This window comes from Crotalus tigris, unplaced genomic scaffold, assembly GCF_016545835.1.
Source record: "Crotalus tigris isolate CLP2741 ecotype Arizona unplaced genomic scaffold, ASM1654583v1 scf7180000024375.2447938, whole genome shotgun sequence".
Lineage (NCBI taxonomy): Eukaryota > Metazoa > Chordata > Lepidosauria > Squamata > Viperidae > Crotalus > Crotalus tigris.
Genome location: NW_024100545.1, coordinates 2237952 through 2251774, shown reverse-complemented (window position 1 = coordinate 2251774; position 13823 = coordinate 2237952). Strand labels below are relative to the sequence as shown.

Genomic DNA, 13823 nt, shown 5'->3' with positions numbered 1-13823 from the left:
ACCACACATCCACGCAAAAAGCAAACCCAAAGCCACACCAATGATGAGGCACAACCACAAACCAGAAGCCAGACCACAGCTGCATCATTAGCCACTTTAAACCCTTCCAATCCATACATGAAGCAAACTGACACCCACTATGAAGATGAGGCACGACCACGAACGCGAAGCCAAAAAATAGCAAGGCAGCCCACCATCTTAAATCCCCCTGCAACTCAGACTAACCTGAGCACAACAAAGCTCCCACCCAAACAGAACACTCCCCCAGCCAATCAGAGCACAGCCAACCCCCCAGCCAATCAGAGCACAGCCAAGCCCCTAACCCAGTGGTTCTCAACCTTTTTGATGCCGCGACCCCAACCGGTCGTAAGTCGAGGACTACTCAACTGGTCGTAAGCCGAGGACTACTCAACTGGTGCAGCACCGTTTGCAGAATGGGACTTTTGGCAGTCTCAGCAGGGCAGAGACAGCCTGGACAATTCCTATTGGCTTTTGAAAGCCAATAGAATTAGACTCTATTCAAGAGAGTCTATTCTATTGGCTTTCAAAAGCCAATAGAATGAAAGGGAGTAGCACAGCTAAGGAAAAGGGGGAGGAAAAATGGCGGACTGCGTTGTTTGGCGACCCCCGTGAAATGGTTGTTCGACCCCAAATGGGGTCCCGACCCACAGGTTGAGAACCACTGCCCTAACCAATCAGAACACACCTCCACCCAATCAGAACACAGCCAAGCTCCCACCCAATCAGTTCATACCCCCACTGGCAGTTAAAAGGAAGAAACAGCTAAGACCACACATTGCTGCTCAAAGCACGAAGCTGAAAACACCAGCCTGAAGATGATGAATGGGACTTCGTCGAAACGTCGCCAAGACACTTCCAATTTTACACGGGAGAAAACCCGAATAACCAAAGACCTATATATCACCTCATATATACAATACTTTTCAACTTTTTGAGGAGGGAAATAGATGAAAAGTATTGGATATATGAGATGACAGAGAAGGAGGAAGGACCACATTCTCTCCAGTCCTTAGTCTCGCCTAAAGGTTGCCTGTCCGTGTTGCAGTAAAAATGCAGTTGCCTGATTTTAAAGGACTTTAATGTATGGAAAACCACAGAAGTAATAACGTTTGCAGGGATAATGCTGAGAAAGAATAATCCATGAGCATTAAAGATAAACATCAATACAAGTTATGCCAATTTGCTAATTTTGTCTTGACCTTCATCCCCGGTCAACTGCTACATGTCTGTGCATGGATTTCCATAAAGTATGCATTTCCTAGTTTCAGAATTAGAAATCTTCACATTGGCGGGTCTGTTTATTTTAAATTTAATCTGTTCTAACTATGTATTCTTGTTCTTTAGGTGTAGATCCAGAAGATGGAGAGAAGCTCAGAAGTGATCCGATAGCAATGGTAATAATAGTAATCTGTTTAATTTAGATGCTCTGTTTCCTTCTGAATGAAAGATCATATTGAAAGAGTTACGGTGGACACTAAATTGGGAAAGGAAATACAAAGAACCAGTTTAACCTTAGAAGGGAAACTAGCTGTCATTCTACAGAATTGTATGCTATATATAGTATTCCATATGCTTTTTTCCCCCTCTTCCTGCTATTTTCTCAGTAAAGAGGAAGTACAACTGTTTTGGAAACCTTAAGAGTCGTACAGCCCTTAGATGTGCTGATGTGACTAGCCATTTCTTGTTTTAATTATTTCTCCTCTCCACTGAAGTCAATACGAAGGAAATCTTTACCCCAGATTTGAAGTTGCGGTAAACTGGAGCCATTAATGACCAAAAATGTAAGGGGGGGGGGTAACCCCATGTGTGCCATTTACCTAAGTTGCCCGTGCTCGATCCAGAACTCTTCCCTAAAATCTTTTTTTCCCTTTGGAATAATTTACAGTATTTTTTTATTTTTTTAAAATTATATATTTATAAAATAGTTAAGGGATAATGATGCTATAAATTCAAGTACATACATTTAAAAGAATATAAAAATATGTAATGCATACAGAAAATCAAAGATAAAGGAAAAATATGAGTGGCTAGCCAACCAATGTGAAATATGGTATGATTAATATATGCTAATGCATCATTCAAAATTTTTAATACTTTTAAGTATTTTATACCATTTTCGAATCAAAACATTTATTGAACTTTACAGGTATCCGATTAACATAATTCATTAAAACAAAAAAGTAAGAGAGAAGCTCTATCTGACAATTAATGTATTAAGACAACACACTCTGTCAAGATATAAATAAAATCTGAATTTTGGATGTAGCACAATTCCATATATAAAACTGTAATGTAAAAATAGAAATATAACTGAATTCTATACAGCAGACATATCAAACACAAGGCCTGTGGGCCAGAGGCGGCCCACGAAGTGGTTTCATGTGGCCCACGAAGCCATCCTGGAAACAGTGAGGAAACGGCCCCCGCTGTCTTGGCCCTGGCCCAGGCCAGCCGGGAGCCAATGTACAATTTTGTGGTGGCCATCTATGCTGAAATGCATTCAGTCTTAGCTCCACAAGGCCGTCTGGAAACAGTGAGGAACCAGCCCCTGCTGCGGCAGCCCCGCCCCCTGGGTGCATGCTGGGGAGGTGTCACCCTTTGTGAGGAATGAAGAAATGCACCATCACTTGGAAGTGGCCAGCAAATGGCCCTCACCTACTTCACATATCTGGCTTGATGGGCTCCGGGGGAGGGGTTTCGGCAGGCAGCGGGGTGCTCTCCTCACACCGCCAAGAAGCTGAGCCAGACAGTGCAAATCCGAAAAGAAAAATGATGCCACCCAGCCCCCAGCCTGCCCGGTTTCAGCAGGTAGCAGGGTGCTCTACTCACAGCGCAGAGAGGCTGAGCCGGGTGGTGCAAATCCAAAAAGAAGCACGACGCCACCCAGCCCCCAGCCTGCCTGGTTTCGGCAGGCAGTGGGGCGCTCTCTTCACAGTGCCAAGAGCTGAGTGGCACGAATCTGATGAGAAGTGCAATGCTGTCCAGCCCCCAGCCTGCCCAGTTTCAGCAGGGAGTAAGATGCAAAACTGGCAAGCTTCGCACCTCCTAGCTCACCCTCTTGATGCTGTGAGGAAAGCGCCCTGCTGCCTGCCGAAACCGGGAAGGCTGGGGGCTGGGTGGCCTCATGTTTATTTTTAGATTTGTACCACCTGGTTCAGCCTCTCGGCCCTGTGAGCAGAGTGCCCGACTGCCTGCCGAGACCGGGCAGGCTGGGGGCTGGGCGGCATTGCACAGGTAACATTGACTCTCATGCTGCTCATGGCATCCCGTCCCCCAGAGCCCACCAAGCCAGATATGTGAAGTAGGTGAGGGCCATGTGCTGGCCAGTTTCAGGCGATGGTGCATTTCTTCATTCTTTATGAAGGGTGACACCTCCCCAGCTGCGTTTCTTGCCTGTTTCTCTCTCTCCCTCATCTCAAATATTTTCCCACCACTCTGTATTTAGGAAAGAAAGAAGGAAAGAAAAAAAGAAGGGAGGGTTTGAGGGAAGTCCTGCCTTAGTCCTGTCCTGTTGCCCTTTCACCAACCCCTTGCCCCCTCCCCCTGGCCTATCCTGGGGTCTCCCATCCTATTGCTAAGGAAGCTTTGGCTACAAAGCCGGGTCTCCTCCCATGGAGAGGAAATGGGCCTCCCTCTGACTTTGCCCTTGTACCCATCATGAGCAACCTGGCTAAGGAGAGCAGGCACAGCAGCAGCAGCCTTGAGGAGGAGGTAAGTGCAGCTGTGTGCCCCCTTAGGGAAGTGGGGCTGGGCTTGGTGCCGCAGGTGCTCGAGGGCCAGGCTGGGTGTTTGATCTCTGCTGCCCAGGGCTCCGGGCAGTCCGCGCCACCATCCAGCCTTCCCCCCATCTGCATGGCCTGACAGGAACAGGAGGCTCCTCCAGTGGACCGTGCCCCTTCTGCCAGAGACCCTCAGATCTGCCCCACTCCTGCCCAGGCCCCCACAGGCACCCTTGACCCAAACAATGTAGAGCTGGCCACGCCCACTCAGTAGGTCACACCCGCTCCATCCATGCCCACTCAGTAGGCTGCACCCACCCTGGCCACACACACCCCGAGGGCAACTGTAATGCTGATGTGGCCCTCAAGAACTTGAGTTTGAAGCCCTGCTATACAGCATTACTTTACTTTTTAAATATCAAGTTCTTCTAGACTTCAAAGCATATGCCTACAATCTAGTCAGCTTTTACTGTTAAACCTTCACCAGCTTCATATTCTGTCATTATATGTGAGCTACTCTACCCATCTATCAGATGTGGCTTCCAGATGTAACATTCTAGGTTTGGTTTACTCATTCAATTACTTGCCATTCTAATTTCCCCAATAATATGTTTTTGTGATTTGGAAACAGTTCTTTGTTGTTGTATGGTTGTAATTTCATAGCTGTCTATACTTCTGTCATCTACTTTTTGACTTTAACTTTTCCCTCTGTTTTTAGAAAGTAGTGAATAAACTGAAGGAAGAAGAGGAGCAGAATAAACAGGTGATTAAGGGAAGAAGCAGAGGAAAGGGCAGCTACAGTTATTACTTTGGTAACATTTTTTTCTACTTCATTTAGGTCAGAAGTTGCATTGTCAGTTTGAAGTTTTACGGAGAGAAAATCACATGGTTAATTTTTTTAGGCAAAGCTAAAATGTTTTCTTTGTCAGTTCCTTTTAACAGTTAACAGACTGGTTAGCAGTTTAATCATTTGGCATGAAGAATGTATCAATTGTTGATGGGTAGCTGTTAAATCATAGGTGTGCAGTGCAAGCCCTGTGCTCAGAAGCACTTTTCTTAACATTTTCCAGCTGCTTCTAAGATTTTTTTTTTAATTTGAAAAAGAAATTAAATGGAAACCTAAGATATTGAAAAGCAAATCATTAATCTCTCAGCATTATTATTTCCAGGCATGCCTCTGAAGCCCCATAGAATACACAGACATTATTGGAAAATTAAAGAATGAGTAACCACAGCTCTCTGTGGTTTACACATTAAAAAAAAGGAAAGTGGAATGGAAAAGAGCAATTTTATCAATTGTTTATTTAAGTTACAATTTAACACTGTTATGTATAAAGCTTAACAATGTGTAGCTTTTAATATAATTTTTTTTCGCAGGACATCAAGGGCAAGGATGATAAGAAGATTAAGGTGAGAATAGAAATGCTAGAATATGATGGAACAAGTTTCTCAGTGCTCCCTATGACAGACAGTTGTAGTATAATTCCGAGTCCAATCCCTCTCGGAAGTAATCTCTCAGGATCTACCTGAGGCCAATTCCCCAGTCGGCCAGCCAGGCTTCGGAACTCCTGGATGTAGGTAGTGATGGGCTGTTTCCCCTGTATGATTATCTTGATTTGGGTGGCAACTTGCTGGTCCACTGGAGAGTCTTCAAAATGTTGTCTTGGGGCACATATGAAATGGTCAAAGTGGTGTAATTCATCCACGTTGTTGTCATGTAGGGCCACGAGCCAGTCAGCTATGTCTTGGTCTAATGCCAGAATCATGCAATGCACCTGGCCACATCGTCTGGGAGGAAAAGTCCATATTATTCCAAGTAGACTACAAACTACTTGTTGGTAAGCTAGAAAAAAGTGGGATAGACACCATTACCACCAGATGGATTTGTAATTGGCTGACAAACCGTACTCAACAACTATTTCTTAATGGTACTATATTTGCATGGAGGGAAGTAAGCAGTGGAGTACCACAAGGTTCCATCTTAGGCCTAGTACTTTTCAATATCTTCATAAATGACTTTGATGAGGGAATAGAAGGGGAACTCATCAAATTTGCAGGTGACACTAAGCTGGCAAGAATAGTCAATACCACAGAAGACCAGCTTAGGATCCAAAAAAATCTTGACAGACTTGAATAACGGGCCCTATCCAACAAAATGAAAATTAATCTGGAGAAAAGCAAGGTTTTATACTTAGGCAGGAAAAAACAAAGGTACAGGTTAGATGAAAACTGGCTCAAAAACAGTAACTGTGAGAGGGACCTTGGAGTCCTAGAGGACAATCACTTAAATATGAGCCAGCAGTGTGCGGCAGCAGCCAAAAAAGCTAATACAATCCTAGGTTGTATAAACAGAGGCATAGAAACAAAATCCCACTAAGTATTAGTACTGCTTTATAAAGCCTTAGTAAGACCACAACTAGAATACTGCATCCAATTTTGGTCACAACATTACAGAAAAGATGTTGAGACTTTTGAAAAAGTGCAAAGAAGAACAACTAAGGTGATTAAAGGCCTGGAGACTAAAACATATGAAAAATGGTTGCAGGATTTGGGTTTGGCTAGTCTAGAGAAGAGAAGGACTAGAGGGGACATGATAGCAGTATTCCAGTATTTGAGAGGCTACCACAAAGAGGAGGGGGTCAACTTATTTTTCAAAGCACCAGAAAGCAAGACAATAAACAATGGATGGAACCTAATCAAGAAGAGAAGCAAACTGGAATTAAGGAGAAACTTCCTAACAGTGAGGACAGTTAAGCAGTGGAACAGTTTGCCTTCAGACGTTGTTTGTGTTTCATTACTCGAGGTTTTTAAAAAGAGACTAGATAATCACTTGTCTGAAATGGTATAGGTTCTCCTCCTTGAGCAGGGGGCTGAACTAGAAGACATCCAAGGTCTCTTCCAGGTCTATTCTGATTCTGAATCATATAGTGCCAGACCTGGCCAAAAAGTAGCCCAGTTGTTTCAGTCTTCCATCATACTTCACCCCAAGGGGGATGGTTGGTGTTCTCCCCAGCCCAGGAGGATGACTGGTGCTGGGGGTGTGGATAGGGCAGGGTAGCAGCTGGGACTGGTGTAGTAGTGGATGCTTATTCCACCAGGATGGGTGGGTAATGTATCCCAAACTCCTGGAATCTCCCTCTCAGATAGTTGAGTGCTTGGTCTAGCGCCACAGCTTGGAGTCCTCTTTCAACAGTTTCATCCCAATCCAGGGGCCAGAGAGTTTGGCCCCGGGAGCCTCACATGACGTTGAACCCCAGAGGGGGATCTTCTGGTTCCTCCATCCTTCTGACTCCCCTCAACCAATAGGGCATTGCTCCACCCAGTGAGCTCTCCTGCTAGTCCTCTGGTATCACGGGCAGGGGCATTGGTCTCTCTCCTGCCACTTTTGGTCAGACACCAAACTCAAGCTTCCCTCCCTGCTGGGGTCCCAGGATTTCAGGTTCTCCCTTCGCCCCGGTGTCCTCCAACTCTTCTGACTCCTTCTCAGGCATATTCCCATAATCTCCAGGTAGATTCAGCTTAATGTTAGCCATCCCAATCTGGTCAATTAGAAAAGAAAGACTCTCAAATCCATTATTAATGAAAATACACTTTACTAAAGCCAAGTGGTTATAGTGTAGCAAAGCCGGATCTGAGTTTTCACACTCAAGGCATCTGGTTAACGTTTCCCCTCTTCTCACCTTTCCCCCCTTGGTTATCTCTAATTGCCAATTACATTAATACAACTTATTTTTGTTAACAGTCCCTGGCTTGGCAGGCTGGATGGTGCTGCATTCTGTAGTTTGATCTTGGAACTCTCATGGGATGGCACAACAAATAGTTTTGATTTCCCTTATGCTAGCTCCCTCCCATGCCTTCTTGCAGCTTCCTCCCCCCACTGTGTATGGCAGACTGGCAGCTGGCGAAGCATGGCTGGCGCAGCAGGATGACAGTTTTGACATCAGCTCTATTGTTCCCCAATCCAACCTGAGATAATTTAGTTCCCATTAGTGCTTTCCTGGGCAATAGATCTCGGAAATAGCTCTAGTAGGCTCCTGTATGAGTATGATCATTACTCTCTGGAGAATAACTCCAGTGCCTGGCCAAATATCAGAGCACTACAAGAATTAAAATAGGAAAGCTACCTAAGAGTTGGAATACCTAATTCTTTATCCCTTCATGACAATACTTTTAGATATTTAACGGTGAAGTAAAGGAATATTTCCAACACATTGCAAAATAAAACATATTTAGAAATGTTGGAACTTCTATTAAATAGCTTCTTTTCTTACAATTCCACAGTACGTTTCTCCACAGCATCAGTCAGAACTTCCATATACAAAGCCTTCCCTTCCCTTCCCTTGTTGATGAGACACATTAATTTAACCTATGGAGAAAATACTTGGAAGTTTAGTATTTTGCAGCACTTGGGATTACTTCCATGTCTTTCTTTTGTGTTTTCCTTAGGAGGTTGCTAGACAGCTGATGCCCTTGACAAAGGAGAACTTACGGATGTTCAATAATGCCCAAAACAATCGCATCCCTCCAGCTATTCGCCAATTTGCCTGCCAGCCTTGTGACCACATGTGGTGGCGTCAGGTCCCAGAGAGAAAACAGGTTGGTATGATGGCCTTAATGCATAATCCTTTCTGATAAATAATGATTGCTTAGCCCTCAAAGGAAGGTGGTCCAAGGTGACTTCTGACTATACTGTTCTCATGGCCTCACTGTCTTCCTTGCTGTTTTCTCCCTACTCTTGCCTAAATTGAAAAGAAAAAGACCAAGTAAATATGTGATAAAATGGTCCTCTACTAAATTCATATCAGCATAGAGATTAGTGCAGTGATGGCAAACCTTTTAGAGATCGACTGCCCAAAACCCGCTCCCACCCCTGTCCCCGCTCCACCCTGCCCGCTGGGTCACCCACCACCTCCACTGCCCACCACAGATCACCCAAGTGGCCCAGCAGCGCCATGGAGGCCATGCCCTCCACCCATGCCCCACAGTATCATCTGTGCGCGATGGGGCACAAGGGCAGAGTCTTTTCCCCGCTGCCCAGCTACCATGTCCTTGGCTGCGGTGCTTCATGTGGGCTGTGCCTGGGGGGCGACTCTCCTCTGGGGGGACTGCTGGTGAGGAGGGGGCCATGGGAGGAGGTGGGGCTGGGGCGATGGTGTGTGTGCCCACAGAGAGGGCTCCGAGTGCCGCCTGTGGCACGCATGCCATAGGTTCACCACCACTGGATTAGTATGTTCACCTGTCATTCTCATTTTAAAAGGAATTGGAGCAATTTTTTGCAACTGGGAAACACATTTTATTTTTAAAAAACTGTAGTCTCCTACAGTGTCACGGCTCCTTGGATTGTTGACTTGATTATCTAACCGGTGGAATTTTTTGAAGCTGTGTTTTGTGTTTGGGTTTTAGAGTTTTTCAAAAGCAAAATAGGTACATTAAAGTTATTGGACTCTTTTAGCCCTTATTTTAAAGAAATATTTACAATGAGACTTTCCTCATTGGTACTGAAAAGCAAATATTTCCTGCCAAAGATCAGCAGTGTGTCCTCAGAGAGCTTCCAGGAACTAATAAAATGGGGCTGGGGGTTGAATGAGGACCATGAATTATCCAGCTTTGCTACAATTTCTTTGGAATGGAAAACTGTAGCATAAGTAACTTGGGGATGTGTGTATGAGCTTTCCCAGTATTTCATTCTTTATCTCATAGTTATACCAAGGACTAGTTGAGATGCACCCATCCTAAGGTCCACTCCACAGCTGCATTTTGCTGTAGGGAGTCAGTATCTGAGTTGTGTCTGCTATTGTTGCATCTAATTTGATCCTTTCCTTCCTTCTTTTAGGAGACATGAAACCCATCATTATCTACACAGTAGCCAAATTTTGCATTGGTATAATTAAAATTATGAAAATAATGACTTAAAAACCCTATTTCTTAAAAAAGATCATAATATGCAGATTTATACAGATTTATATGGGTTATGACCATTTGGTCAGCAACTCCTCAGAGTTATGACAATGCTAAATGAGGGAGATTTACAGTGACTTGTAAGCTTACAGTCCTCATTTAATGATGACAACCTTGCCTGCAGAATTGCCTACTCTAAGTGATGTGGCCACATGCTTCACAACTGGGTGGCTCAGCTACACAAGTCCCAGTCCCAGTTGCTGTTGTAACTACTTGTAATCACTTGACATACTTCATTTGAAGTAATGTGTATTTACTTTACAAACTATTATTTTAGATTCACATTTGACAGTTTATTGTTCTGCTTCACTATGGTAGTTTAGTTGCGTATTAGCACAGAGACTTTCTGCCATATTGGTATTTTACCTTATTCATTTTGTTCTGATGTATTGTCTGTGATCTATATTATTACTGGTCACTGTCTGAATAAATATGCTGCATTTGCTTCTGGATAGCTCCCATTAGTCGTGTAGTATTGATTCCTAACCCAAAATTTATAGCTCAGGAAACAAGCTTTTTCCCATTACTTCCTGCACTACTGCACTGGATGAAATATAGATCCCAATACACTTTTCTTGCATTTCCCCCCCATTAAATAGACTGATTGCCAACTTTCACCCCTGTTTCTTAGGTCATATTTTATACTAATCCAATTGGTGCTTGTGAGTTCTTGAAAATGTCTGTGATTCCCATTTGGTAAGGTTAAAACAGAAAAGAAGAGAAGTGGGTTAGAATTACAGGACCTTGGTTGCAGCTTGCAAATGAAACAGATTGCAGTATGGTAGGACTGCAGGAAAGAAATTGCTGGATTTAATCAACCTTAACACAATGGTCATAGCAGCAATACACTGATATATAACTCTGACAGAATTTCTGCTCTTGTGACCATTACTGAGATTATTTTGGTAGCTGGAAGCTTGTTCAGCTCTTTGTTTGGTATCTTTCACAGGTGTCCCGTTGCCGCCGATGTCGAATCCGCTATGATCCAGTGCCATACGATAAAATGTGGGGCACAGCAGAGTTTAAATGCCCCTCATGTGGCCATACTTTCAGGTGAGAGGCAAACCCTGCATGGCCTGGTATAGTTACTAACCCAAGTCTTAAATGTAGCAAACCAAAAATATGCAGCATGATCATTGATCATCTTTTGTTAGGCCAATTGATAATCTAGGCCTCAGAATGATGTGTTAACAAATCCTGAATGACAAGATGTGAAGGCCTTCAAATCTTTCCTTGGTATTTAGAACAGAAGAGCTATCTGAATTTTGGGGAAAGCGGCCTTCTTTCTTTGGGAAGAATAAAATAACAGTTTGCCTCTCAGAAATAGGATGCTCTGTGTGTTTCTAACTGAGCTAGCTAGAACTTGGGATGGTGCTTTTTAGAATCTTCAGTCTGTTCATAGAACACACCCATACCTAAGAAGCATCTGTTTGCATTATGAATAGAATGGAATAGAATAGAATAGAATAGAATAGAATAGAATAGAATAGAATAGAATAGAATAGAATAGAATCAGAGTTGGAAGGGACCTTGGAGGTCTTCTAGTCCAACCCTGCTCAGGCAGAAAACCCTATACCATTTCAGGCGAATGATTGTCCAATCTCTTCTTAAAAATTTCCAGTGTTGGAGCATTCACAACTTCTGGAGGCAAATTGTTCCACTGATTAATTGTTTTAACTGTCAGGAAATTTCTCCTTAGTTCTAGGTTGCTTCTGCCTTTGATTAGTTTCCATCCATTGCTTCTTGTCCTGCTTTCAAGTGTTTTGGAGAATAGCTTGATTTCCTCCTCTTTGTAGCAACCCCTGAGATATTGGAACACTGCTATCATGATATCCCTAGTCCTTCTTTTCATTAAACTAGACATATCCAATTCCACAAACTGTTCGTTATATATTTAGCCTCCAGTCCCCTAATTATCTTGTTGCTCTACTCTGTACTCTTTCTAGAGTCTCAACATCTTTTTTACACGCCATAAAGTTTTGTTGCAAGCAGCCCAAAGTCATATATGTGAGATGGGTGGCTATATAAATCAAATAAGTAAAGGACCTACTACTTCTTTCTCCCCCACGCAGGGGATCAGCTCAGATGGGCACACCATCTCCTTGCTTCCAGTGCCACACACCCGTACTTCCAAGCTTTATCCTCCCACCTCAAAAGTACCCAGGACCCCGAGGCAGACAGCAGCATTCTTGCTTTGCAGAGGATTGCTACAACCGATCAGGTGAGATTGGCTGTGCCTGAATCTTCAGGATCCCAGCCATGCTCAATGGGCAGTATGCGTGTCATCTTCCGGGATGCTACAGCAAATTGATGTTGGTCATTGTCAGCAAAAAGGCAGTAAAAATGAGATTTTCATTTTTCTTTATTTAGCTGGTTTTGATACCTTATAACAAAAATACAAACAGCACCTTCTGCAGGGCTGTAGGAATACTTTCTGGGGATAAATACAAAAATATGACAGCAGGTAGGCAATTGTGTTGGGCTCACAGGATTGTTCCGGTTATGGATTCCGTGCCATCTATTTGTGTCAGCCTGGGGCTTGGAAAAGATCTTGCTGTTATCTAGAAAAGGTGAAAGTGGAGGGGGTCAGGAAGCAAGGTAAGCTAGGGTCAGGTTTCAACAAATAGATCTCCACTTTCATCAGAGAGTCAGCAAGCAGCCATTGTTATCTGATTTTGTCTTCTCTTGCAGAGCCTCATATTCCCGGAACCCATTGTGTTCATCCACGAAGCCGGGTCAGGAATCGCTTGCCAAAAGTCCTCTGTCCCAGCGAAGAGCATGATAGCACGGGTTCCACAGTAGCCACTTGCATAAGCCAAGGCAGCCTGGCATGTTCGAACATCAGTGACCTCATCTTAGAGGATCTGAAAGAACAGGATGAAGAGAACGATAGCGAGGGCAGCAATTAGCCATCCGTGGGATTGAGAAACCAACCACCTTAGGGAGATGGGCAGAAGGTTGCAAATTAGGGGAAATGGCATCTGTATGGAGTCTTGCTTTATATTCTCCTGAACTCCATGCATATCTATTCTAATTATAAAAAGTGATTTGCTTCAGGCCCAATTTGATACTATAAAAAAGATATGATGGGGACTAGGGAAGCTTTGTCGTCATCACAAAGCTCATCGACCTGCACTTTAGGTTCATGGGACCAAAACAATAAAGATGATGGAATTGGAGGATCCCAAGTAATAAACTAATTAATGAAGAGAATTATTCTCATTGTGATATGTTTTAATTATTGAAATATGAAACTGAAAGACCAAATTTTTTTCTTAATTAAAAAGGGCAAGCAAATACCCTCCAAAGTACTTGTATAATAATAGTAATGCTACTGAAGTATTAGTTATACCATATATAAACAGTCTTTCTCTGTATATATTAGAGAGTTATCCTTTTTAAAGGGCATCAGAGTGGGGGGAAGCTAATATATACAATGCCTTAAAATTGAGATTTTTAAAATGGAAAGCGTTAATATGTCTCCTACTGTGCAGATATTTTTTTAAAATCAGTGATGAATGCACATACAAACTGCAGTGCATCTTTTGTTGCCCTGGTATATTAAAATGCAAATTAAAATATTTTTGCTATGTCTGATTTCACCAACAAAGGTCCTACTATTAGTCTAAAATCATTCAGAAGTTGCCTGCTATACCACCTGAGAGGGGATGTTGAGAAACTCACAAGATCTGGACCACAACTATTCTCTTGGAATTACTAAGTGCAACAACTGTTCTTTAAGAAACGTTAAGGATGGGTTCGAAGAGGCAAATGTCCTAAATTCTGTTTCAGGTATTTCCACATGGCAGCACCAGGGACCTCTGCAAGAGATTCAAGGGAGCCTCCCTCAGAATAGACACTGTATGCTAGATGTCCAAGATCTAGTATAAAACACCTTAATCAGGACACAATTGTATGTATGTTATAGCTTTATGCATTCACCTCTTATTTATTATCCATAACAAAATCATCTGTCTTCATTTGCAGGATTTGTGTTTGCATTTTTTTATGTTCAGGAATTTATTTTCTGAGCAGGGATATAGAATATGAGCCACATCGTGTTAAAAGACCCAGCAAAGTTAATAAAAGCACCCCTTCAAAAATAAACCCCAGGATGACAATATA

General features: G+C 43.0%; 1 protein-coding gene across 2 annotated transcripts in view; it reads left to right on the top strand.

Moving 5' to 3' along the window:
- SHFL (shiftless antiviral inhibitor of ribosomal frameshifting) overlaps window positions 1-13281 on the top strand; it is a 40894-nt gene extending 27613 nt beyond the window's left edge. For both annotated transcript variants that reach the window (XM_039328362.1, XM_039328360.1), the window contains exons 3-9: window positions 1366-1415; window positions 4459-4503; window positions 5118-5150; window positions 8187-8336; window positions 10648-10751; window positions 11771-11919; window positions 12390-13281. In XM_039328362.1, the coding sequence (XP_039184296.1) occupies window positions 1366-1415; window positions 4459-4503; window positions 5118-5150; window positions 8187-8336; window positions 10648-10751; window positions 11771-11919; window positions 12390-12607 (749 nt within the window). In that variant the 3' untranslated portion in view covers window positions 12608-13281. The remainder of the gene's footprint in view (window positions 1-1365; window positions 1416-4458; window positions 4504-5117; window positions 5151-8186; window positions 8337-10647; window positions 10752-11770; window positions 11920-12389) is intronic.
- The last annotated feature ends 542 nt before the right edge of the window (window positions 13282-13823 follow it).